General features: G+C 32.9%; 1 protein-coding gene across 1 annotated transcript; it reads left to right on the top strand.

The window, feature by feature from the left end:
- The first annotated feature begins 14,537 nt into the window (after positions 1-14,537).
- LOC133036808 (uncharacterized) lies at positions 14,538-17,279 on the top strand. Its single transcript, XM_061113554.1, has 3 exons — positions 14,538-16,062; positions 16,348-16,925; positions 17,073-17,279. Exons 1-3 carry the CDS (start codon positions 14,538-14,540, stop codon positions 17,277-17,279), a joined length of 2,310 nt encoding a protein of 769 aa, XP_060969537.1.
- The last annotated feature ends 8,207 nt before the right edge of the window (positions 17,280-25,486 follow it).

The raw sequence follows: 25,486 nt of genomic DNA, 5'->3' as shown, positions 1-25,486 counted from the left end.
ATAGAGAATCATTGACTATTTAGATTGTAACAATGATAATTCATAATATATCTATATTTGGTATATAGAGCGTTCTATGTAATCAAGAGTGTAATTTCGAATCTATAGTGGAGTCAGAAGGAATTAATAAGTTAGGAAATTTACTTTGTAAATTCCAAGATCTTCTTATTAGGAGCTTGGTTACATAGGCTCACGGTCCCCACATTATTTGGGATAATATCACTTGTAGACTCAACTAATTGATTTAATAAGTTGATTAGAATTCAAAAATAGCCTATGTCTTATTTGAGCATTGTCACCAAGTTTGGGTATTTTTTAGAAGAAAAAAGAAATAAGGGTTCATTTGTTACTTAGTACAATTGGTGGGTCTAATTAATAAATATAATTAAATTGTATTTTATTTGACATTATTTATAATTATTAAAATAAAATTGGTATTTAAATAATTAGAAGAGAAAAGTGCTAAAATTAGAAAAGACACTTTTATTTCATTAGTTAAAATAAAGTGGTAAAAATCTAACTCCAAAGCTCATATGTATATTCGACCCTAAGAGAAAGATTTAGCAAAAGTCTTTATTCCAAGTGTTGGGATTTTATGCCCTAAATAAAACACATTTCAATCTAATCTGATTTGTTATCAATAAAAGATTAGAAGTCATTTATGTTTGCATGTTGTTTTCACGTTTGTGGTTTAATATATGTACAAAATCTGTTAAGTCTAGAACATATAGTCATTTACAATTACAGTGATGTCAACACAGTGGAATGTGATTGTGATTATATGCTTCGAAAGACAAAGTCCCTGTTTCATCAGTGCATTGGATTTACACTGATGTGACAATCAGCGATGAAGTGTACTTACACTTTGCATAAGTGTTATGTTCTTTCAAAACATTGGCAAAGTATGCTAGCTTCGAATGTATAGAGTATACATTGGACTGGACTGATATTGATCTTGGTTAAGATATTATAATCTTACCGTTGTATCTTTCTGAATCAATATCACTAATTGATCTTAGATCAAAAGATCTTAATCCTGATACGCTTAGGTTCAATCTCAGGAGTGCTATTCATGTTCTTTGATTTGTTAGTTAAACCTACTTTCTGGTCAGGGTGATACATACATTTCAGGAACATAATAATATGATTGAGTGGGAGCGCTAAACATAGATATCGAATCTATAGCTTCTACAGGTACTTAGAAGTGAAACGATTATTTCCTTCGAGCTTGGCTTAATAGATGTAAATGGAAGAGCTCTTGTTTCAGTGATTATATTTTAGTTCACTGAAATATCATTTACAGGAAGCTAAGTGTTTTAAGGATAAAATACATTGAGGAGTGAAACGGTAAATTTATTTCTACTCTGTGTACATCATCTATAGAGGATCTTTGATTATTGAGATTATAACGATGGCTAAATGTGATAGCGTATCCATATGGTGGAACATATAGAGCATTCTATATGACTGAGAGTGCAATTTCAAGTTCTATGAGTGGATGCAACAAGGAATTAATAAGTTAGGGAATTTACTAGGTAAATTCTAGTTCGGCTTATTGGAAGCTCAGTAATATAGGCCCTGCTCCCCATTCTAGTTGAGACCATACTGCTTGTAAGACTCAAATAATTGATTTTAATTAATCAATTATAATTCTAAAATTAGACTATGTCTAGTTTATGAATTTTCACTAAGCAAGGGTTAAATTGTGAAGAAAAGAGATTCTAGGTTTTATTTATTAATTGGAAGACTTTATTATGTCTAATTAATAAATACATTAAATGAAAATATTATTTAATAATTTATTTTAGTTATTAAATAATTAGTTTTGGCATTTAAATGGTTAAAATTGGAAAATTGGCATTTTTGAGGAAATGGAAATAAAAATTGTCAAAATTGCAAAAATACCCAAGTGGGGCCCATTAACCCATGGCCGACCACTTTATGAGGTTTTTCCAATTAATATTTTCATTATTTTAATGTCTAGTAATTCCTAACCTAAACCTAGTGGTTACCTATAAATAGATAGTGATGGCTCACACTTAAAGAGAATGAAATTAGATCAATTTTTGCCTTCAGAAAAAATTAAGCCTCCTATCCTATTGTCTATAGCCGAACCTCTCTCTCCCTCTTTTCTTCTTCAATTTTTTGAAACCTTGAGTGATAGAGTGAGTGCCCACACACATCAAGTGGTATCTCAATCATAGTCTGGAAGATTGTGAAGAATCCAAACTGAAGAGAAGGACATTCGGGCTCAGATCTTGGTGATACTCTGCGACAGACAGGATACAAGGGTTAGAGATCTGAGTGGAAGGAGACATATTATTCCGCTGCACCCAATGTAAACTTTATATGTGTTTATTTCATTGTTTTAGAAATTCATATTAGGATGTTAATGAAACATACTTGTTAGTAAATCTAGATCCTGGTAAAACATATTCCAACAACTAGCCTCAGAGCCATGGTAATGATTTACTTTCATGAAATATGAATTAAAACGATGATTTGCATTGATTTGGATGGTTTCATGTGGTTTATGTGCCTATGTGATGATAGTTTAGAAATCACAATGTATGGTACTGAAATATTTTTTATTTCGATCTAAAATTATTTTTACTGGAAAGTAGACAAAAAATTAATAAATTTAGGCTTTTACAAAACCTAATTTAGATTTTTTATGAATTAGATATGATTTTTTGAATTTGAACGAAAATATTAGGATTTGAGTCACACACTCGCGCGCACGAGCCTTGGAGCCGCTCGGACACGCTAGCCCATTCAGACAGAATTGGCCGAGATTTCTCGAATACACCTCTATCTAAAGAGGCTGCATGCGCCGAGGTTACTCGGCCACTGAGGCTGCACGCAGCCTCGTTTCTCGTCTGCTTCCTTGCTTCCGCGTGCACAAGGGTATGCATTGCATACCCCTCAAACTTGTTTTCTTCATATCTTTTGATTCAAAAATCGTTTTTCATTAAAACAAAAGCCAATTTTTGGTAGAATTTTGTGTAGAATCTGATTTTTCAATTAAAAATCTACTTGTCAGAATAAAATTAATTTTTTTAATTAATTAAAATTAGTTTTAGATATTAGTAGGCTTTGAATTTTGAAAATTTGATTTCTCACAAAAATAGTCTTATGGTTAATTTTGAAATTTTAGATTGTTTTATTTATTTTAATTATAAGATCAGATATTATTTTTTAAATTTGAATGATCTTACTTTGATATTAAAATATTATCTTTTAATTAATCTTGCTCAAATTTTCAAAATTTCCTAACATATCATATCTTTTTCAAATTTGTTATTTTTAGAATCTATTTTATTAATTAAAATTATAAGATTAGGAATATGTTAGGTTTAACAGTTTATCTTATTAGATATTTTTTTATTAAAATTATATTTTGGCAAAAAAATAACATGAAATTAAAAAAATTGGTTAGCTTAGGTTTGAATAGAAATTTTAGGGTTTCAAAACCATAAATTTTGAAACTTGTTTTATTTTATTATTTTTAATAATATATTCTAACCATACTAAAATATCTATTTTTTTCAATTAGTTTATTTATGTAATATTTAAATTTATTAAACTATAAGACTTAGAATATAATATTGAAATATCTAAATTTAAATTTCAAGATATTTTATTATATTATCTTATTAGAAATTTTAAATAAATTTAAATTTTGAATAAACTTGAAATTTAAAAATTGGTTAGATATTTTTTTTATATTTTTTGTTAGAATTTAGGAAATTTAGGAGTTTGTTAAATTTATGAATTTTTTCAAATATTTACTAGCAACCTAAATTTGAATTCTAGTTAAGTTATTTATTTTAAAATTTAATTTTTTTAAAATTTTAAAATTGAGATATTTTAGCTTACTTTCCAGATATTCCAGATCAGTTACTTGTTTGTTTTTATTGTTTGATTATTATTTTATATTTTTTAAAAAAAATTTACAAACCTATTATTTATCTGATCTAAATTGCTATGATTAACTTGTTCACAGATCCAATGATCTGATTTTAATCACAGTCTAATTGTCAATAGATTATAAATAATTTGTAACAGGTAAATTTTGCATTTCTTTCATCTGTGTAAACCTAGTAACATGATAGGGCCCATCCAAATTATTTGACCTGTGTGAGCCTATGTGTTAGCTTATTAGGCTTAGATGCATATAGGAAGCCCATTTAAGTTTTACTAAGTAAATGGACTAGGTTGCTAAAATAAAATTTCACTTAGGTAATTTTATTTAGGCCCAATTAGAATTGGGCTTATCAATTAATAACAATTGTTTACTTAAAGGTTACATACCTCTCCTTTGGGCCTTGTGTGAGAGTTAGGGGGCCAATAGCAGTGAGTACGACATACTGAACCCAACCCTCCCTCACATGAACCACCCCAATTATGAAGGCACATTTGCCTTATTTGAATAATTGTATTAGGTTAATTATATTAGTATAACCTAATTAAAATTGAATTAGCAACATAATTAACTTTTAAAATATATGAAATTTATTTTTCATTTTAATATTTTAAAGTTAATTTTAGAAAAACACTTAGTTAATTGAAATATATTCTAGATAGTTATTTCTAGTATTATTTATTTTAATTAATTTTGGACCAACTTAATTTTTTTAAAAATATTTTTCTAGTATTAAATTAGAATTAATAATTAACTTTCGCTCATACTTAATTATTTAATTCTTGTATTTAATACATTTAATTAAATTGAAGATTAAATATTTAAGTTGATTTTCATCATGATACTTAAATATTATAAATTTCATGAAATTTAATTAAATAAAAAATTATTTTAAGTTGGATATTTTTTTTTAAACAAAAAACAACTTAAATTTGATTAATTTTCAAATATATTTTATTTTATTTTGTTAATCATTATTTTCGAAATAGCATATATTATGCAAGAAATTTTGATTTTTTATTTGAAAAATAGATTAAAGTTGAAAATTAATTATTTATTTTAATTAATTTTGGACCAACATAAATCAATGATTTTTTCATTTAATGATTAATTAAAATAAATGAACTAAAATATATTATAATTAGAAAATTAATTAATTAGTCAATGAAAGTCTAGATAGCTATTATCTGCTTTGCTTAAAGTATTTTTCTAGTAAGATTTAATTAAATAGAAAATTAATATTTAAGTTGATTTTCATCATGATACTTAAATATTTGAATTTTTATTTATATTTAATTAAATAGGAAAATTATATTTTAGTTGAAAATTAATTTTATTAATTAATTTTGGACCAACATAAAATTAGAATAATTTTTTCAGGATTTATTTTTATTTTATTTTAGAGCATTTTCGAAAATTGTATTCTTATATACTTTAATTTTTCGAAATGCAATATATATATTTATAGAAAATTAAATTTGAGTTGCAAATTAATTTAAATTAATTTTGATACAACTTAATTCGAATAATTTTCTAAATATTTATTGAAAATTATTACTAAGATGGAAATAATTTATTTTATTTTCTTATCCATCTATGTATAATTTTATAAATATTAAATTAAAATTTATATTTAGAATTTTATTCTAAATTTGAAATTTTAATTCAATAAATATATATTTAAAATAAATAGATTAAAATAAATATTAGAAGAAAATACATTTTAAATAATGAGTTTTATTATTATTAGGGTATTCGATCTCCTTTGTTGGTTCTACATAGTTATTGTTTTAGTGAGTAATCGCCCCTAATGGAGGAACGTTCATTAGCAATTTAACGCCGTAGAATCTCGAAAGATAAGTATTTTTTGAAAGTGTTTATTTTTAGTATGGATCACCCTAATGGTGGTGAGTATTAATAGGGCTTATGAAAGTATGAAACAATGGTAGATGCTCATAAGATAGAATAGCCTTGACTCTCGCCTAAACGGGACAACGCTGAATTCTCATCTTGATCAAATAAAAGGTTGCTAGAATGTTAATCATTTTAGATGAGCTGACAACTCTATTCAATGGATGGTAACTTTGACTCTCGCCTAAACGGGACACTGATATCAGTTTGTTGAAAACCTTGGAAATTATTTAGGATTGTATGTTTTAGTATTTTCGCTTGACATTCCTACTTGCTATGTGGTAATAATTTCTTAATGAGATTTTGTTTTGAACCTTACTTGATTTCTATTTATTGTTATTTGTAGTATCCAACATGACAATGACCAACCCCATGGTGTCACTATTGACTGATAATAAGCTGAATGGATCTAACTTTCCCAAATGGAAAGAGAATATTAATATTGCTCTCATTGGTGAAAATGCCATGTTTGTGTTAACTGAACCGTCTCTTGAGCAGTCGGGTGATAATGCAACCAAAGCTGTAAAGGAGAAGTACGAGCGTTGGCAGAATGCCAACAACAAAGCTCGATACTTCATGCTTTCCAGCATGGTTGACACCTTGAAAACAAGGTTTGACAACACTGACACGACTGCACAAATCATGAAACAGTTAACTGACCTATTCGGGATGGCATCAATTCAATCTCGCTTTGAAGCGACGAGGAATTTTATCAATGCCTGGATGAACCCTCATCAGAACGTGCGTGATCACCTTCTCCAAATGACAAGTTATTTCCAAGAAGCTCAGAATCATGGAGTTGTTATGGATCAGACAACTCAAGTGAGTCTAATCTTGAATAGTCTGACTCCAGCCTTTCTGCCTTACACTTCAAATTATGTCATGAATAAGAAGGAACAAGACTTTCACGAGTTGGTTAACGACCTTCAGACATTTGAAAATTTGAGGACCGCAAAAGAAAGGATCTAAAGCCCATTAATTCTGGAAATGCTAATGGGGCGGCTAAGGCCGAGGCAAACTTTCCCTCTACTTCCAAACCCAAGAACAAGAAGAAGTGTAATAATAGCAAGAAGCCTGTTCAAGCTGTGAAAACAGTTAAAAAGAAAAAGGTTGTTACTCCTGGTGATACACCAAAAGGAAAATGCTTCTATTGCAATGAAAAGGGCCACTGGAAATCCCAATGCCCTAAATTTCTAGCAAAGAAACAAGCTATTTCTTTTCATATAAACTGATGAGTTTTAGAGAATTATTATCTACTTCGATTATTAATTCTGGACCTACTAACCATGTTTATTTGTTTTTCTTCTTATTTCAACTTCAGCTGCTTAAACTCGGATGCTATCTTAGCGAGTTGAATTGGATGGTTGGACAGATGAGTGGAGCTAGTCCAAGATGAAAATGAAGCTCAAAATCTTCTTCTATTATTTTTTAATTAATTGTTTTAGTTTAAGAACAATTTGGATTTCAATTATTAGTTTGAGATTTTTATTCTCTATTTTTCATATTCTTACAGACAATTCTTTTTTTTTTTGGAGAATTTTATAATAAAGTTTTCTATTTTGAGAATGAATTGTATTTATGAATTGAGCTTCATTTACTTTATCTTGTGTATGCCAGTACCAATTATATTTATATATTTTATTATTTATATGTGTATATGTTCTATTATTGACAAAGTTCTATAGTATATTCAACTCTGGAAAGAGTTAATACTACATAAACACTTAGAATCTTAATTCTATGTTTATGAATAATTGTTAATTCTAAAACAATTATTAAGAATTTGTTTGATAGAAAGATCTTTTGATCTGATAGGGGTGGAAAAAGTTAAGAATAATATGTAGTTCAACGATCTTTCATATCTATTGAACTCTGGATTATATTCATAACTCCACATGATCCCTATAACACTTAGGGATGGACCATGATCTCTATATCCCTTAGGGGTGGATCATAATCTCTATATACTTAGGGGTGGACTATACTATTGAAATATGTAGTTCATTTTGAACTCTGTACTATACTCAATACACCACAATACTCTTTATGACACATATTTTAAACATGGATGAAATATAATGAATTAGCAAATTATCAGAATATATTCTTGATCTTGATTTATGTTCCATTTAATATATTACTGTTGTAATAAAAATTGATACCCATAATTTTCTTTAACGTTGTATCACACTACCTTATTTCAGTGGTAGAATTTTAAAATTCTAAACCCATTTTTATTTGGTTGACACTTGTGATAGGAACTTTAGAACACAACTGAGAAAGTAAATCTAACCATTCATATGGATAGAAATAACTTATTAGAATTATGAGAATAAGATAGTAGAATTCTTGCAAAGTCTATTCGAATGACTTGGAAAAAAATTCCTAATCGTCAAAAACTTTTATGGTATCTCTATTGATTACTTAATCTCTAGCAAGTATTTTACACTCAATTTAAAATACTAGATTGCTATGTTGATGACTTAGTCTAGAAGGAACTTACAGTTTCAGACTAATATGTCACAAGTAGATATCCCTCAAACAATAGTAAGAGGTTAAATGTACTTTTATGTATGAATTCAACCAGACTCCTACTGTTGAGTGGGAGCCATCTAAGATGTAATCAAACAAGGAACATTAAGGGACAATTAAGAAAGATTTTATGAAAGTGACCTATATATTAGATAGTAAGAATGTATATATTAATAGTCCTTATATCTACACCAACTCATAAAGTATCTGAGGTGGTGATTACTCTGGGGGTGGAGGAGTTATTCTAGAAGAGTGTAAAAACCCATTTATAATAATTCTAGCTCCATCAGTACAGATATATAACTTTGTAAATTTGAAATTACCAGAAAGTTATTCAACTGAAGAAAATTCTACACTGTATTATCTCTATTTCATTCTTTAAAAGAATGAGAGATATGTTTTCTGTTTATTCAGATATACTTAATAAGCAGTAAGGATTTCAGTATCCCTTGATGAGTAATGCATATAGTAAAGGATGTTGCATAATGTTTTCTGCTCATGGTTCCAGAAATTTAGGTTGAGTCAAATATACTACACTTGATTTGAAGATCAATACAATAGATTGATTGAAATGCACAACTTATTTTATGTTAGTGCAAGTGGGAGTTTGTTGGGATTTTATGCCCTAAATAAAATCCATTTCAATCTAATTTGATTTGTTATCAATAAAAGATTAGAAGTCATTTATGTTTGCATGTTGTTTTCATGTATGTGGTTTAATATATGTACAAATCTGTTAAGTCCAGAACATATAGTCATTTACAATTACAGTGATGTCAACACATTGGAATGTGATTGTGATTATATGCTTCGAAAGACAAAGTCCATGTTTCATCAGTGCATTGGATTTACACTGATGTGATAATCAGCGATGAAGTGTACTTACACTTTGCATAAGTGTTATGTTCTTTCCAAAACATTGGCAAAGTATGCTAGCTTTGAATGTATGGAGTATACATTGGACTGGACCGATATTGATATTGGTTAAGATATTATAATCTTACCGGTGTATCTTTCTGAATCAATATCACTAGTTGATCTTAGATCAAAAGATCTAATCCTGATACGCTTAGGTTCAATCTCAGGAGTGTTATTCATGTTCTTTGATTTGTTAGTTAAACCTACTTTCTGGTCAGGGTGATACATACATTTTGGGAATATGGTAGTATGATTGAGTGGGAGCGCTAAACATACTATAGCTTCTATAGGTACTTAGAAGTGAAACGATGATTTCCTTCGAGCTTGGCTTAATAGATGTAAATGGAAGAGCTCTTGTTTCAGTCATTATATTTTAGTTCACTGAAATATCATTTACATGAAGCTAAGTGTTTTAAGGATAAAATACATTGAGGAGTGAAATGGTAATTTTATTTCTACTCGGTGTAAATCATCTATAGAGGATCTTTGATTATTGAGATTATAACGATGGTTAAATGTGATAGCGTATCTATATGGTGGAACATATAGAGCGTTCTATATGATTGAGAGTGCAATGCCAAGTTCTATGAGTGGATGCAACAAGGAATTAATAAGTTAGGGAATTTACTCGGTAAATTCTAGTTCAGCTTATTGGAAGCTCAGTAATATAGACCCATGGTCCTCATTCTAGTTTAGACCATACTGCTTGTAAGACTCAAATAATTAATTTTAATTAATCAATTATAATTCTAAAATTAGACTATGTCTAGTTTATGAATTTTCACTAAGCAAGGGCTAAATTGTGAAGAAAAGAGATTTTAGGTTTTATTTATTAATTGGAAGACTTTATTATGTCTAATTAATAAATATATTAAATGACAATATTATTTAATAATTTATTTTAGTTATTAAATAATTAGTTTTGGCATGTAAATGGTTAAAATTGGAAAATTGTCGTTTTTGAGAAAATGGAAATGAAAATTGTCAAAATTGCAAAAATACCCAAGTGGGGCCCATTAACCCATGGTCGGCCACTTTATGAGGTTTTTCCAAGTAATATTTTCATTATTTTAATGCTTAGTAATTCCTAACCTAAACCTAGTGGTTACCTATAAATAGATAGTGATGGCTCACACCTAAAGAGAATGAACTGAGATGAATTTTTGCCTTCAGAAAAAATTGAGCCTCCTATCCTATTGTCTATAGCCAAACCTCTCTCTCCCTCTTTTCTTCTTCAATTTTTTGAAACCTTGAGTGATAGAGTGAGTGCCCACACACATCAAGTGGTATCTCAATCATAGTCCGAAAGATTGTGAAGAATCCAAATTGAAGAGAAGGGCATTCAGGCTCAGATCTTGGTGATACTCTGCGACAGACAGGATACAAGGGTTAGAGATCTAAGCAGAAGGAGACATATTATTTCGCTGCACCCAGTGTAAGGTTTCTTAAACTTTATTTGTGTTTATTTCATTATTTTAGAAATTCATATTAGGATGTTAATGAAACATACTTGTTAGTAAATCTAGATCCTGGTAAAACATATTTCAACAACCCCATCTCTTCTAAACATAACCCTATGTGAATACCTATGTAAAGAAAGAGAAGAGAATTGAAAAAGGCTAATGTCACTTCTTCCTCTTCTCTTGATTTTTGAATTCACCATGAAATTTCTCTCTCAAATTTGTTCCAAAGGTAATTTGAGTATTAGCCCACACTATTCAAGGTGATACTCAGGCCTTTGTGGAAGACTGTAATGAACACAATCAAAGGAGGAGAAAATCCAAGTTTAGATCTTGATATTATTCTATTACAGACAGGAATCAACGGCTAGAGATCTGAATAGAAGGAGTTATATTATTCTACTACCATCAATGTAAGGATTTATTTATCTCTTATGTGTTTATTTATCATTTTTAGAAATTTCATATTTAAGATGTTGGATTATGGAATTATAGTCAACATACATGTTAGTAAATCTAGATCCTGGTAAAATAAGTTTCCAACAGCAGGTTCGAGTAATTTCAGCTACTAGGGATTGGATTAGGTTGCTCCATATTTTCGTGGTACAAAATACTAAAAGATTGTGAGTTGGATTCAAGTTATTGAAGTCCAAACTTCCATCCCAGAGCTTTTGAAGTCAAGGGCTAGGGTCCTCTGTAATATCCACTTTATATACATATATTAGTATTTGGTATATTAAGTGTGATACAATTATATTGTTATTATTATTATTATTATTATTATTATTATTATTATTATTATTATTATTATTATTATCATTATTAATAATATTTTATTGTTGTTGTTGTTGTTGTTGTGCGTGTGTGACTGGGAAAAAAAAAGAAAAAAAAATGATATATATATTAAATAGTGAGATAAATAAATAGTGAGGCATTAGATTAGTTAGTTTAAAATTTAAAATTTAAATCAGCATAATTTTATCTGATTAGTTAGATTTTTATTTTTAAATTTAAACCTATTATACGATATGTTATATACGTATATACTCTAGAACCCTAGCAGCCAGATAGTATCGTATTCATTTATTCTCACCATCTCTCAATTTTTTTTTTGATCCTCTCTATTGCACCAAATCAATTGTTTTAATCTTAAGAGCTTCGGGGTCAGCAATCAACCGATCATCGTTCTGTGTCTTCGAAATCTTCAGGTAAAATTCGTAGTTGTTTTTATTTTCGTTTTCAGAGAAATAGGCTTTTATAAAACTATCATATCTCTCTCCTCGTAAGTCCGTTTTCAGTGTTTTAGGTACCATTTTAAAGATAATTTAATGATCTATATTTTTTATGAAGAAACTCTTTCCTAATTCTGACAATTTCGATGTCAAAAAATTCATGTTTTACACTGACTGTCGATTTACAGTTTTTTTTTTCAAATTTCTTTCCGATATTGCCTTAGTAAAAGTGTGATATCTCTCTCGATATCTATTATTTTACAGTGATTATTGTACTGTTATAAAGATAATTCAATAATCCATATTTTCTTTGAAATAACCTTTCCCTAGTTCGGAGTTCTTACCAGTCAAAAGTTAGGATCTTTACTCGGTTATGGTATTTCGTTTTAAGTTTTGTTTCAGAAAAAGTGTCTTCAGTAAAAATTCAATATCTCTCTCACTTTTGATCCATTTTAAAAGATCTTTATCTCATTTTAAAGCTTAGGAAAATAGCTACATTTTTTATGAAGAAAGTATTGTCTAGATCGAGGTGTAACTATTTTTAAAACTTTTATTTTTGGGCTGTATTCAGAAATCGGCATGATTCAGGATTTTAAAGAAACTGTTTTGAGAAAACATGCATAACTCCTAGGTTATAGCTCCGATTTTGATGATCTTTATACCGTTAGAAAGGTCTTTCAATTTACTAAAAATTTTGTGAGCAGTAGGACTTCTAATTCAAACGTTTTATAAGTCAAATTCTAGGCTAAAGTTGCTGTACAGTAAGAGTAATAAATATATTGAGTTTATCGGTGGACTAAATGTTATAGGGCCTAGAAGGTATCGTAGGAGTTAATTACAGCGGAGTTGAGGTAAGGAAAAACAATTATACTTTATACTTGCTTTTTATATGGTTTGAGTACCTAGTATGACTGCTTGAATAAATTGTATTGAAACTGTGGAATGTGATAGTTTCGGTAAAATATTAGTGTTTTGTCGATGGATTGTATATGGATGTTTAATCATGTTCCAGGTACTTGGAAGTAGTTGGAAACCACACATGTATGGTGATGTGATAAGTGAGGCAGTGTACGTAAGGGTGCACTGGTTATTGGTACTGCGTTCCGGTTACGAACGTAAGACACTCCAGATTTGTATGGAAGCTGGAGTGTGAGTGTGTGGTATTTCAGTATTTGTGTGGCTGCCTCTATTTATACTTATGATTAGTTTGTTGTATGTTTGATGTATATGTTTGTGCTATGATGTGTGAATGCTGGTACATGGTATTTTGTTTTTCCTTACTGGGCTTTGGAGCTCACCCCTTATTTACCCCCTATGTGCAGATAAGTAAGCCTGTAAGCTTTCGGTGACAAGTTGAGCCTGGGCAGCATGGGGTGTATCTCGTGTGATCATGTAACTGCGTGTGGTCTTGGCCATCTTCCGCTGAAAGTTTTTTTTTTTTAATTTATTAAACTTATCGAGGATGTTGTCGTTTAAATTTTCTATTACTTTTCCCTAAGTGGTAATACTTTATTTTCAACTGGGTACCCATGTTTTGAAAATTGTTATTTTTTTTAATAAAGGCAACATTAGTATCTTAACGCCAGTTTATTTATGGCATCTTATTTTACATAAGTAAGGGCGTTACAAATGGTACTAGAGCCACAATTACATTGATCTTGAATTCACGCGACATGCACACCATCGCTGCAAAGGATCAACTTTTCATCAAGTATGTATGCTTTATATATGTTATGTCTTATATGTTAAATTTAGTTTAGTCTTTATCTTTTGATTTTCCTTTAGTTAGCCAGAAGTTTAGTGGATGGTTAATCGAAACAATTAACTGATTCTTCGGAGTTAGAATTTTAGTATAACTCAAACAATTTTCTTATTAGTGTAATTTTTTTTTATGAGTGAAGATTATTTATTTATTTATTTATTTTACATGGTGAATTGTTGCTTGATGATTTACGTTTTTTTTTTAAGTTTATATAATTTAGTGTATATATATTTCCTTTTTGAGCGAGATACATCTTTCGTTATTTTTCTTACCGCTACCATCTCCTTTCTTTTGAAGAACAAGTTAAGGGATTTGATGGAAAACGGTGAACCCAGAAGATCAACCTGGTTGAATGAAAGAGCGGCTGTAAGAGACCGAGCTAGAGGTCGGGGGCGAGGAGGTGCTCGCGATCGAGGTCGCGGTCGAGGCAGGGGAAACCAGCATGTCCCTACCGAGGCGGTGATCCAGGAGAATCAAAATGCCCCTGTAAATGGACAACAACCAGGTCAAGGTGGGGGCAACCACGAAGTCCCTACTGGGGTAGTTGGTCAAGAACACCAAAACGCCCCTGTAGTGGTGCCACCACAACAAGAAGATTTGGCGCAAGAAGTTGCTCGTCTCAGGGAAGAAATTAGGAAGCGAGATGAAGAGGCTCACAACCGTCAGGAACAACCCAATCAAGGACAACATCGATTTTTTCCGGTGCAATACATGCCTGTGCCGGAGGGTCGATGGGAACCAATATATGAAAGGTTCCGCAAGCAACACCCACTAAATTTTGAAGGGGCTCAGATCCAATGAAAGCTGAGGAATGGTTAAGAACAGTGGAAGGTATTGTTGAGTACATGCGGCTCGGTAACGGAGATAGTGTAGCTTGTGCTGCTAGTTTATTGAAAAAGGATGCCCGCATCTGGTGGGATGTTATTAAACAAACACGGGATGTGGCCACAATGACCTGGGCTGACTTTGTACAAGTTTTTAACAAAAAATACTACAGTGAAGCAATACGCTCAGCTAGAGTTAATGAGTTCACGAACCTGAGCCAGGGTAAGTCTATAGTTACAGAGTATGCTCGCCAATTTGACAGATTAGCAAAGTTTTCCACAGATCTGGTTCCTACTGAGTTTCTGAGGATTCATCATTTTACTGAAGGGCTCGACTCCCGAATAAGTCGGGACATAGCGATGTCAGGAGTAAGGGCAACCACGTATGCTGAGGTACTGGAAAAAGCCCTAGAAGTTGAGTTGTGTGAAAGTCGTATACAGAAAGACAATATAGCAAGGTGGGAGGCCAGAAAGGCCAGTAATGGAGGTGGTGATAACAAAAGGAAACTGCCAAGTAACCAACACAACGAAGCCGACAAGAGAAACAAGATAGGGTCCAATAACTACAAAGGGAAGAAGCCATATGTGGAGTACCCCCTATGCCCAACATGTGGTCGTAAGCATCCGGGAGAATGTCGACTGAAAGGCAAGACTTGTTACAAGTGTGGGAAACCAGGCCACTATAAGAAGGACTGTCCGCAAAAGGGTGATCAACTCAAGGATGACAAACTTGTCCCAGCTCGAGTATTTGCACTAACCAGAGGGGAGGCTGAGACTAGTAACACTGTGGTTGCAGGTCAGATTTCTATCTCTGGAAAACTATGTACTGTTTTATTTGATTCTGGAGCTACGCACTCATTTATTGCTTTAAAGATGATAGATAAGTTAGAACTACCGTATGTAAACTTTAGTTATAAGTTCATGACGGAGTTGCCCTCGGGCGAGGTTATGATATCATCTAGAGGAGTGCGGGATGCGCCAATATGGATTGCAGACAAGGAACTTAGTGGAGATCTGATAGAGTTGGAGATGAGGGATTACGATCTTATCTTGGGTATGGATTGGCTATCACGACATGGAGCAACAATAGACTGCCGAAAGAGGACAGTGACTTTCACCCCTGAATGTGGAGAGGTATTCATATTTGAAGGAATCAAAGTCAAGTCAAGCTTACCGCTAGTTACAGCCCTGAAGGCACAAAGGATGATACGTGCGGGATGTCAAGCATACTTGGCCAGCATAGTAGACAAGTCAAGAGAAACCACCCTCAAGCCAGAGAATGTCCACATAGTATGTGAATTCCAAGAAGTTTTTCCGGAAGACCTACCAGGGCTACCCCAAGATAGAGAGATAGAATTTGTGATTGAGTTAGCGCCAGGCACAACACCAATCTCGAGGGCTCCATACCGCATGGCTCCCAATGAATTGAAGGAATTGAAGGCTCAACTACAAGATCTTTTAGACAAGGGGTTCATTAGACCAAGTTACTCACCTTGGGGTGCGCCAGTGTTGTTCGTCAAGAAGAAGGACGGTAGTATGCAGATGTGTATAGACTATCGAGAGCTGAACAAAGTGACTATAAAGAACAAGTATCCCTTGCCTCGCATCGATGATTTGTTTGATCAGTTACAAGGGGCGATCGTCTTCTCAAAGATCGACTTGAGATCTGGGTACCACCAATTGAAAGTCCGAGAGGAAGATATAGCAAAGATGGCATTTCGAACACGGTATGGGCATTATGAATTTCTAGTGATGTCATTCGGGTTAACCAATGTCCCAGCAGCCTTCATGGATTTAATGAATAGAGTATTCAAGGAATATCTTGACAAGTTTGTGGTGGTATTCATTGATGACATACTCATTTATTCAAGGACAATGGAAGAGCACGAGGAGCACTTAAGGCTAACTCTAAGTAGACTCAAAGAGCACCAATTGTACGCCAAATTCAAAAAGTGTGAGTTCTGGTTGGAGAAAGTGGCGTTTCTAGGCCATATAGTGTCCAAAGATGGGGTAGAGGTGGACCCTGTGAAAATTGAAGCAGTGAAGAGCTGGCCAAAACCAAAAACTGCAAGTGAGGTTCGGAGTTTTCTCGGACTAGCTGGATATTATAGGAGATTCGTTGAAGAGTTCTCAAAAATAGCCACACCGTTGACGAATCTGACTCGAAAGCAACAAAAATTTGCATGGACAGATAAATGTGATGAAAGCTTTCAGACATTGAAAGATAAACTCATAACAGCACTCGTCCTGTGTGTTCCAACTAACAAAGACAAATTTGTAGTATATTGCGACGCATCAAAGCAAGGGCTCGGCTGTGTGTTGATGCAAAATGAGAAGGTGGTAGCCTATGCCTCTAGGCAGGTAAAGGAGTATGAGACAAGGTACCCAACTCATGACTTAGAGTTGGCAGCAGTGGTCTTTGCATTGAAAATCTAGAGGCACTACCTCTATGAAGAGAAGTGTGAAATATACACATATCACAAAAGCCTAAAATACTTCTTTACGCAGAAAGAGCTCAACATGAGACAGAGGCGGTGGTTGGAACTGGTAAAAGATTACGATTGTGAGATACTGTACCATCCTGGAAAGGCTAACGTAGTGGCGGATGCACTTAGCAGACGCAACTATGCAAGCTTATCAATGTTAAAGGCATTAAAAGTGTCGTTGCAACAGGAAATCGAGAGATCTGGAATAGAATCAGTAACAGATAGCTAACCTCACAATTGAATCAAATTTATTAGAGAATATCAAAGAAGAACAAGCCCAAGATGAGTTTTTAATCAAGAAGCGGGTCGAACTACAAAATGGGAAAGCCGGGGACTTCTCAGTTAATGAAGATGGTATTCTACTATACAAGGCAAGGGTGTGTGTACCTAATAAAGCGGAGTTGCAATCAAAAATCTTACAAGAGGCGCACACTACACCCTATTCTTTACACCCATGATCAACCAAAATGTACAATGATCTAAAAGGTAGGTATTGGTGGCCGGGTATGAAAAATGATATAGCAGAATTTGTAGCAAAATGCCTTACATGCCAGCAAGTTAAGGCCGAACACCAGAGACCTGCAGGGTTGTTGCAATCTCTTGATATTCCTGAGTGGAAATGGGAAGATATTGCTATGGATTTTGTGACGGGGTTACCGAAGAACAGCAAACAACAAGATTCTATCTGGGTGATTATCGACAGACTCACTAAATCAGCACATTTTCTGTCTGTGCGCACTAATTACAACGCAGAGCAATATGCTGAACTGTATGTAAAAGAAATTGTAAGGCTACATGGAGTCCCAAAGACCATTGTATCTGATAGAGGTTCAGTTTTTCCCTCTAAGTTTTGGGAAAGTGTGCAAAGTGCTTTGGGCACAAAACTGAAGTTGAGTACATCATTCCATCCTCAAACTGATGGACAATCGGAACGAACTATTCAAATACTAGAAGACATGCTACGAGCTTGTGCGTTGGATTTCCCAGGTAACTGGAGTAACTATTTGCCACTAATGGAGTTCTCGTACAACAATAGCTATCAATCTACAATAGGGATGGCACCCTATGAAATGTTGTATGGGAGGAAGTTTCGATCACCACTACACTGGGATGAGGTTGGCAAAAAGCGATACTTAGGCCCAGACCTAGTAAGAGAGACCACTGAAGCAGTAGAAAAGATTCAAAATAGAATGGCAACTGCACAAAGCTACCAGAAAAGTTATGCCGACGCAAAGAGACGGAATGTGAAATTTGCAGTGGGTGATAAAGTGTTCCTTCGAGTGTCACCTATGAAAGGGGTTATGCGTTTTGGAAAGCGAGGAAAGCTAAGTCCAAATTTATAGGTCCTTTTGAGATATTGGACAGAGTGGGACAGGTAGCTTATTGACTGGCATTGCCACCAGTATTAGCTGAGACGCATAATGTGTTCCATATTTCTATGCTACGAAAATACGTGTCGGATCCATCACACGTGCTGAACTATGAAAGAATGGAGCTAAAGCAGGACTTGAGTTATGAAGTGCGACCAGTTCGCATCATAGAGAGAGGAACGAAGAAGTTAAGGTCCAAAAGTATTCCTCTACTAAAAATTCTGTGGAGCAACCGTTCAGAAAGGGAGGCAACGTGAGAAATGGAGGGAGACATGAAAGAACAATACCCCGAACTTTTTGGTAAGTCTAATTTCGTGGACGAAATTTCCTTTAAGGAGGGTAGAATGTAATATCCACTTTATATACATATATTAGTATTTGGTATATTAAGTGTGATACAATTATATTGTTATTATTATTATTATTATTATTATTATTATTATTATTATTATTATTATTATTATTATTAATATTTTATTGTTGTTGTTGTTGTTGTGCGTGTGTGACTGGGAGAAAAAAAATGATATATATTAAATAGTGAGATAAATAAATAGTGAGGCATTAGATTAAATAGTTTAAAATTTAAAATTTAAATCAGCATAATTGTATCTGATTAGTTAGATTTTTATTTTTAAATTTAAACCTATTATACGATATGTTATATACGTATATACTCTAGAATCCTAGCAGCCAGATAGTATCGTATTCCTTTATTCTCACCATCTCTCAATTTTTTTTTTTGATCCTCTCTATTGCACCAAATCAATTGTTTTAATCTTAAGAGCTTCAGGGTCAGCAATCAACCGATCATCGTTCCGTGTCTTCGAAATCTTCAGGTAAAATTCGTAGTTGTTTTTATTTTCGTTTTCAGAGAAATAGGCTTTCATAAAACTATCATATCTCTCTCCTCGTAGGTCCGTTTTCAGTGTTATAGGTACCATTTTAAAGATAATTTAATGATCTATATTTTTTTATGAAGAAACTCTTTCCTAATTCTGACAATTTCGATGTCAAAAAATTCATGTTTTACACTGACTGTCGATTTACAGTTTTTTTTTTCAAATTTCTTTCCGATATTGCCTTAGTAAAAGTGTGATATCTCTCTCGATATCTATTATTTTACAGTGATTATTGTACTGTTAGAAAGATAATTCAATAATCCATATTTTCTTTGAAATAACCTTTCCCTAGTTCGGAGTTCTTACCAGTCAAAAGTTAGGATCTTTACTCGGTTATGGTATTTCGTTTTAAGTTTTGTTTCAGAAAAAGTGTCTTCAGTAAAAACTCAATATCTCTCTCACTTTTGATCCATTTTAAAAGATCTTTATCTCGTTTTAAAGCTTAGGAAAATAGCTACATGTTTTAGGAAGAAAGTATTGTCTAGATCGGGGTGTAACTATTTTTAAAACTTTTATTTTTGGGCTGTATTCAGAAATCGGCATGATTCAGGATTTTAAAGAAACTGTTTTGAGAAAACATGCATAACTCCTAGGTTATAGCTCCGATTTTGATGATCTTTATACCGTTAGAAAGGTCTTTCAATTAAATAAAAACTTTGTGAACAGTAGGACTTCTAATTCAAACGTTTTATAAGTCAAATTCTAGGCTAAAGTTGCTGTATAGTAAGAGTAATAAATATATTGAGTTTATCGGTGGACTAAGGGTTTCGTTAAATGTTATAGGGCCTAGAAGGTATCGTAGGAGTTAATTACAGCGGAGTTGAGGTAAGGAAAAATAATTATACTTTATACTTGCTTTTTATATGGTTTGAGTACCTGGTATGACTGCTTGAATAAATTGTATTGAAACTGTGGAATGTGATAGTTTCGGTAAAATATTAGTGTTTTGTCGATGGATTGTATATGGATGTTTAATCATGTTCCAGGTACTTGGAAGTAGTTGGAAACCACACATGTATGGTGATGTGATAAGTGAGGCAGTGTACGTAAGGGTGCACTGGTTATTGGTACTGCGTTCCGGTTACGAACGTAAGACACTCCAGATTTGTATGGAAGCTGGAGTGTGAGTGTGTGGTATTTCAGTATTTGTGTGGCTGCCTCTATTTATACTTATGATTAGTTTGTTGTATGTTTGATGTATATGTTTGTGCTATGATGTGTGAATGCTGGTACATGGTATTTTGTTTTTCCTTACTGGGCTTTGGAGCTCACCCCTTATTTACCCCCTATGTGCAGATAAGTAAGCCTGTAAGCTTTCGGTGACAAGTTGAGTCTGGGCAGCATGGGGTGTATCTCGTGTGATCATGTAACTGCGTGTGGTCTTAGCCATCTTCCGCTGAAAGTTTTTTTTTTAATTTATTAAACTTATCGAGGATGTTGTCGTTTAAATTTTCTATTACTTTTCCCTAAGTGGTAATACTTTATTTTCAACTGGGTACCCATGTTTTAAAAATTATTATTTTTTTAATAAAGGCAACATTAGTATCTTAACGCCAGTTTATTTATGGCATCTTATTTCACATAAGTAAGGGCGTTACATCCTCTCCCAAGTCGACTACTATGACTCAGGTCTACTCAACTCTGTGACGTTATCCTTCTTTTCACGTGTCAAACATTAATGTCCACATCACCAGTGAAAGTTTCCACGTTAATAGGTGAAGGATGCCTCGATGTTAGATTCAATTTCTTTTTCCAACCCAAGAATTAGAGACAACAGTGTGAATTATTGGCAGATTTTTATTCAAAGGGTCTCAATCACTTTCAGATCAAGCTAGGCAGACGACGATAGTCACAGTGACTGAAGCGCACACACATAAATTTTGTTGCTTAACAAAAAAGTGGTTATGCTGATCAATTATGCCACTCCTCGACTTATCAATGGAAATCTTTCATGATTGAAATCCTAATATTAGGATTCTTCCTTTTTTCTTTTTTTAGCACTAATCATATTACAATTAGATTAAGTATTCTCTATAAATAGTCTTGTCTATTGACATGCGTTAGGTTTTTTCCTAGTGTGTTCGTGTGATTCAAGTGTGTTGCGTGTGTTCCTTTTATTGGGTTTTTTTTTGTTAAGATCTTTCTTAGGAGTGAAGGCTAGGGCTTTTGTGGAAGTTTTGTGGTCACTTTGGTCGTGAGAATTCAGAGGGGTTGTGGGAATTATGTTGGTTAGACCCGCCCTGCATCATGATCTATCCTCAGTTGGAATTGTCGTGGGCTTGGAAACCAATGGAATGTTCAATTCCTTAAAGACATTGTTCGTAAAAGAGGCCTATGTTTATTTTTCTTTATCAAATTTTATGAAAGAAAGATAAAATGGAATGGATTCGTAAACCACTAGAGTTTGAAGGAATGTTTATGGTGGAGCCGAGAGGTAGAAGTGGGGGTGTAACAATGTTATGGCATAAGGAAGATTAGGCAAACTTAATTAATTTTTTTCAAAACCATATTGATGTTATTACAAAGGTCGACGGTATGGAGGCTTGGAGGTTAACTAGGCTTTATGGTGAGTCTGGTAGAGCACAATGTGGGAAGACTTGGGATTTGCTTCAAACTTTGGTGCATAGCACTAGCTTGCCTTGGTGTGTGATTGGAGACGTGAATAATGTGGTGGATCAAATAGATAAGCAGGGTGGGGCACCGTATCCTGGGTGGTTAGTGGACAGGTTTAATAAAGCTCTTAAAGATGTGGGGTTGAGAGATATGGAACTGGTTGGTTATCTGTTTACTTGGGATCATGGTAGGGTTACTTCCAAGTTTATGGAAATTCGTATTGATCAGGCTTTAGTTACGTCAACTTGATATGGCAAGACTTTATAATTTGGAAGACTCATCTTTGGATCACAGTCCTATTTTGTTAAAGCCCAAAAGATTTGCATTGGCGGTAAGTGGGAGGTGGTTTAAATTTTAGAATGCTTGGTTGGTAGATCCAATGTGTTTTCAACTAGTCAAGGAGAGTTAGAAAGGAAGTTATTTAATGAATTTAGCAAAAGGTGCAGGTGTGTAGTGATAAGCTACGAGTTTGGGGGAGAAATATTAAAACGAACTTTGGGCGAAAGTTAAAAGCTTGTAAAATCAATCTTAAAAAGCTTCACAATAAGAATGATTTAATTTTGTGCCTATGATTCCAGTTGATTCAGAAGAAACTATTTACTATTCTTGATCAGAAAGAGATTTATTGGCGTCAGCGATCAAAGTAGTTGTGGTTGCAATCTAGAGATCAAAATAGTAAAATTTTTCATGCAAAAGCAAGTTCTCGGCGTCGTATCAATCACATTCATAAGCTAAGAACTAATCAAGGTGATTGGGTGGAGTGGGACATATTGGGATTTTATGCCCTAAATAAAATCTATTTCAATATAATCAGATTTACTAATTAATAAAAGATCAGAAATCATTTTATGTTGCATGGTTCATGTTAATTCTATTTTTGGCATATTTAATTGACAAAAATATTTTATTATTTATTATTATTTTCGGCTGGTATGTTTAATTTGGTTTCCTTATTGTGTGTATCCAAACTTGGAAGGAAAGTTGTCTAGCTTTCTTATTTTTGGAAAAAAGGTAAAATGGTAAGTTTGATTTGCCTTTAATATTCTTGGTGACTGAGTCAACTTTTTTCCTGCGTAACCGGTATGACCTTATTCCACTAGTTCATTAGTTTGATAAAATAATTTATGACTATTCTTATGAGTTTGATTTTTTCATCAGGGACAAAGACAAGGGGACACTCTGTACTTTTTGTTGGCAAAAATATCAAGGTTATTTTTTTAAAAAAAAATAAAAAATATGTGTGACCAACATTGTCAATTGAGCTTTCTTAAAAAATCTTGTTATTTTTCTTGTTATGTTTCACTATTTTCTTAGGCACTATTTTTTCTCTTAAGTGTTTATTGGTGCTTTATGTGTCATTATGTGTTGTCTTGTTCATTCTGTGCAAATTAATATGGGGGGGCATATTTTGAAAAAATTAAAGAAAAATTGGGGCATAATTTTTCGATTTGGCTATTTTTTCTTTTATGGAAACATGTTTTCATTGCATTTTATCTAGTGTGTTTCCTTTATTTTTGGAGATTTGGTCTTTTTTGGTGTTTTAGGAAACTTGTTTTTAATTAATTAATTATTTTGTGGTTTCCTTTTTGGTGGCATTTTTGGATTTGGTTGGGTTTTTTAATTATTAGATTTTGTGGGGATATGTTGTTTCTTTATCCATTTAAGGTAACCTTTGACCAAATTTTGAAACATTTTTTAATTTCTTTTTTTATCCACACATGGTGCTCAAGGTAAGAAGGTAAAAGTTTCCTTTTTCTTCTTTTTTATTCTGATTTTGTGGATATTGATTTTTATTTTCTTTTTTTTTCTTGCTACCCACATCTCTTCCCCTTGATAATATATTCACCCATGTTCTTCACTATCTCACTCTCTCACTCTTATTGATTTCTCGAGTGTGAATGATCTTTTAATGTGAGAAGTTTCTTTACTTTTGTCCTTGGCTTCTTTGATAGACAAAAAGGGGGAGAAGTGTTTATGTGTCTCGTTGTCAACTACTCAGGGGGAGTATTTGTATTCAACTCAGGGGGAGTTGTTTGTTTTGTTTTCGGTTTGTAAGCTTTTCCGTCCAAAAAAAGTTCTTTGTTTTATGTGTTAGAGTGCTTTCATGCAGGGGGAGTATTTTCTATACTCTTTTATCTTTAAAAAGCTATTTGCTTTGGTTTTTATGTTTTGTCATAATAAAATATTTTGTCAATCAAAGTGTCAAAGGGGGAGATTGCTAATTCCATTTTTGGCATATTTAGTTGACAAAAATATTTTATTATTTATTATTATTTTCGGCTGGTATGTTTAATTTGGTTTCCTTATTGTGTGTATCCAAACTTAGAAAGAAAGTTGTCTAGCTTTCCTATTTTTGGAAAAAGGTAAAAATAGTAAGTTTGGTTACTCATTTCTTTTTTATCTAACTAGCTGGTATATTCTGATCTTGTGTGAGTTTCCCATTTTCTTAGATTAGATTTTTTGAAGAAAAAATCGAAGCTTAACTTTCCTTTTCTATAAAAGGAAAGTTGTACTTACTGCCCACGATTTTGTAGGTACAAAAATGGAAATTCCTGTGCTGATTGAAGAATTATTTTAGGGAAGTTTGTAGTGGGCTGGGGTGTTGTTAAGACCACGTGTAAGCTGTCAATAAGGTGTATATTAATCAACTAGGTTTTGTATCTCTTTCATACACTTAGAATTGTATTCATATCTTGAGGAAAGAGTGTCTTTGTTGTACCTTTCTTGGTAACTCTCTTGTATCTTTGAATTTCTCTCGTATCTTTAGAAAAGAGAGTCTTTGTTTTGTAGAGAAGAGATGTTTGACTCTTACTTTGTTTATTTGTAGTTTGTATTGCCTTGAGATTGTATTCAAGTCTACAACAAATAAGAACATCAGTGCAACCTTCGGGAGAAGGTGTTACAAAGCTTTCAGGAGATGCTTTTCAAGTCTTGCATCGGGAGGATTCAAGCACTCAACCTTCGGGAGAAGGTTTTACAAAGCTTTCGGGAGATTGCTTTTCAAGTCTTGCATCGAGAGGATTCAAGCACTCAACCTTCGGGAGAAGGTTGTACAAAGCTTTAGGGAGATTGCTTTTCAAGTCTTGCATGGGGAGGATTCAAGCACTCTTCAAGTTGATCGAAGGGATTTCGAGCTCTTGGAGTTTTATCAAGATTCAGTTAGTAGGTGGAATACATCAAGCTTGCGGCATACTAGAGGGAGTCTATTTATGCATAAGTAAATTACTTTGTATTTTTGAGACCGATCTAATGAATCTTATCTCTAGGCGTGGCCCCGTGGACTAGTAACAATCTGAAAGGATTGTTGAAACCACGTACAAAAACCTTGTGTGTTTTTACTTTTCTGCACTGTTTGTTTTTCTGGTTTATTCTGGAGTTACAGAATTGTCTTCTGTAGCTACAGAAAAACTGTTTCAGTACCAGTTTTATTATTCTGCACTTAATTAAATAATAAAATTAGAAATATTAAATACGGAATTTCAGTTCACGTGATTTGTTTTATGATTATATGTTTAATGTATAAATTTTATTAAATCCAGAACATATAATTATTC

This window comes from Cannabis sativa, chromosome 4 (genome assembly GCF_029168945.1).
Source record: "Cannabis sativa cultivar Pink pepper isolate KNU-18-1 chromosome 4, ASM2916894v1, whole genome shotgun sequence".
NCBI classification, from domain to species: domain Eukaryota; kingdom Viridiplantae; phylum Streptophyta; class Magnoliopsida; order Rosales; family Cannabaceae; genus Cannabis; species Cannabis sativa.
The sequence above is the reverse complement of the archived record's forward strand: the minus strand, read 5'-3'. Positions and strand labels throughout refer to the sequence as shown.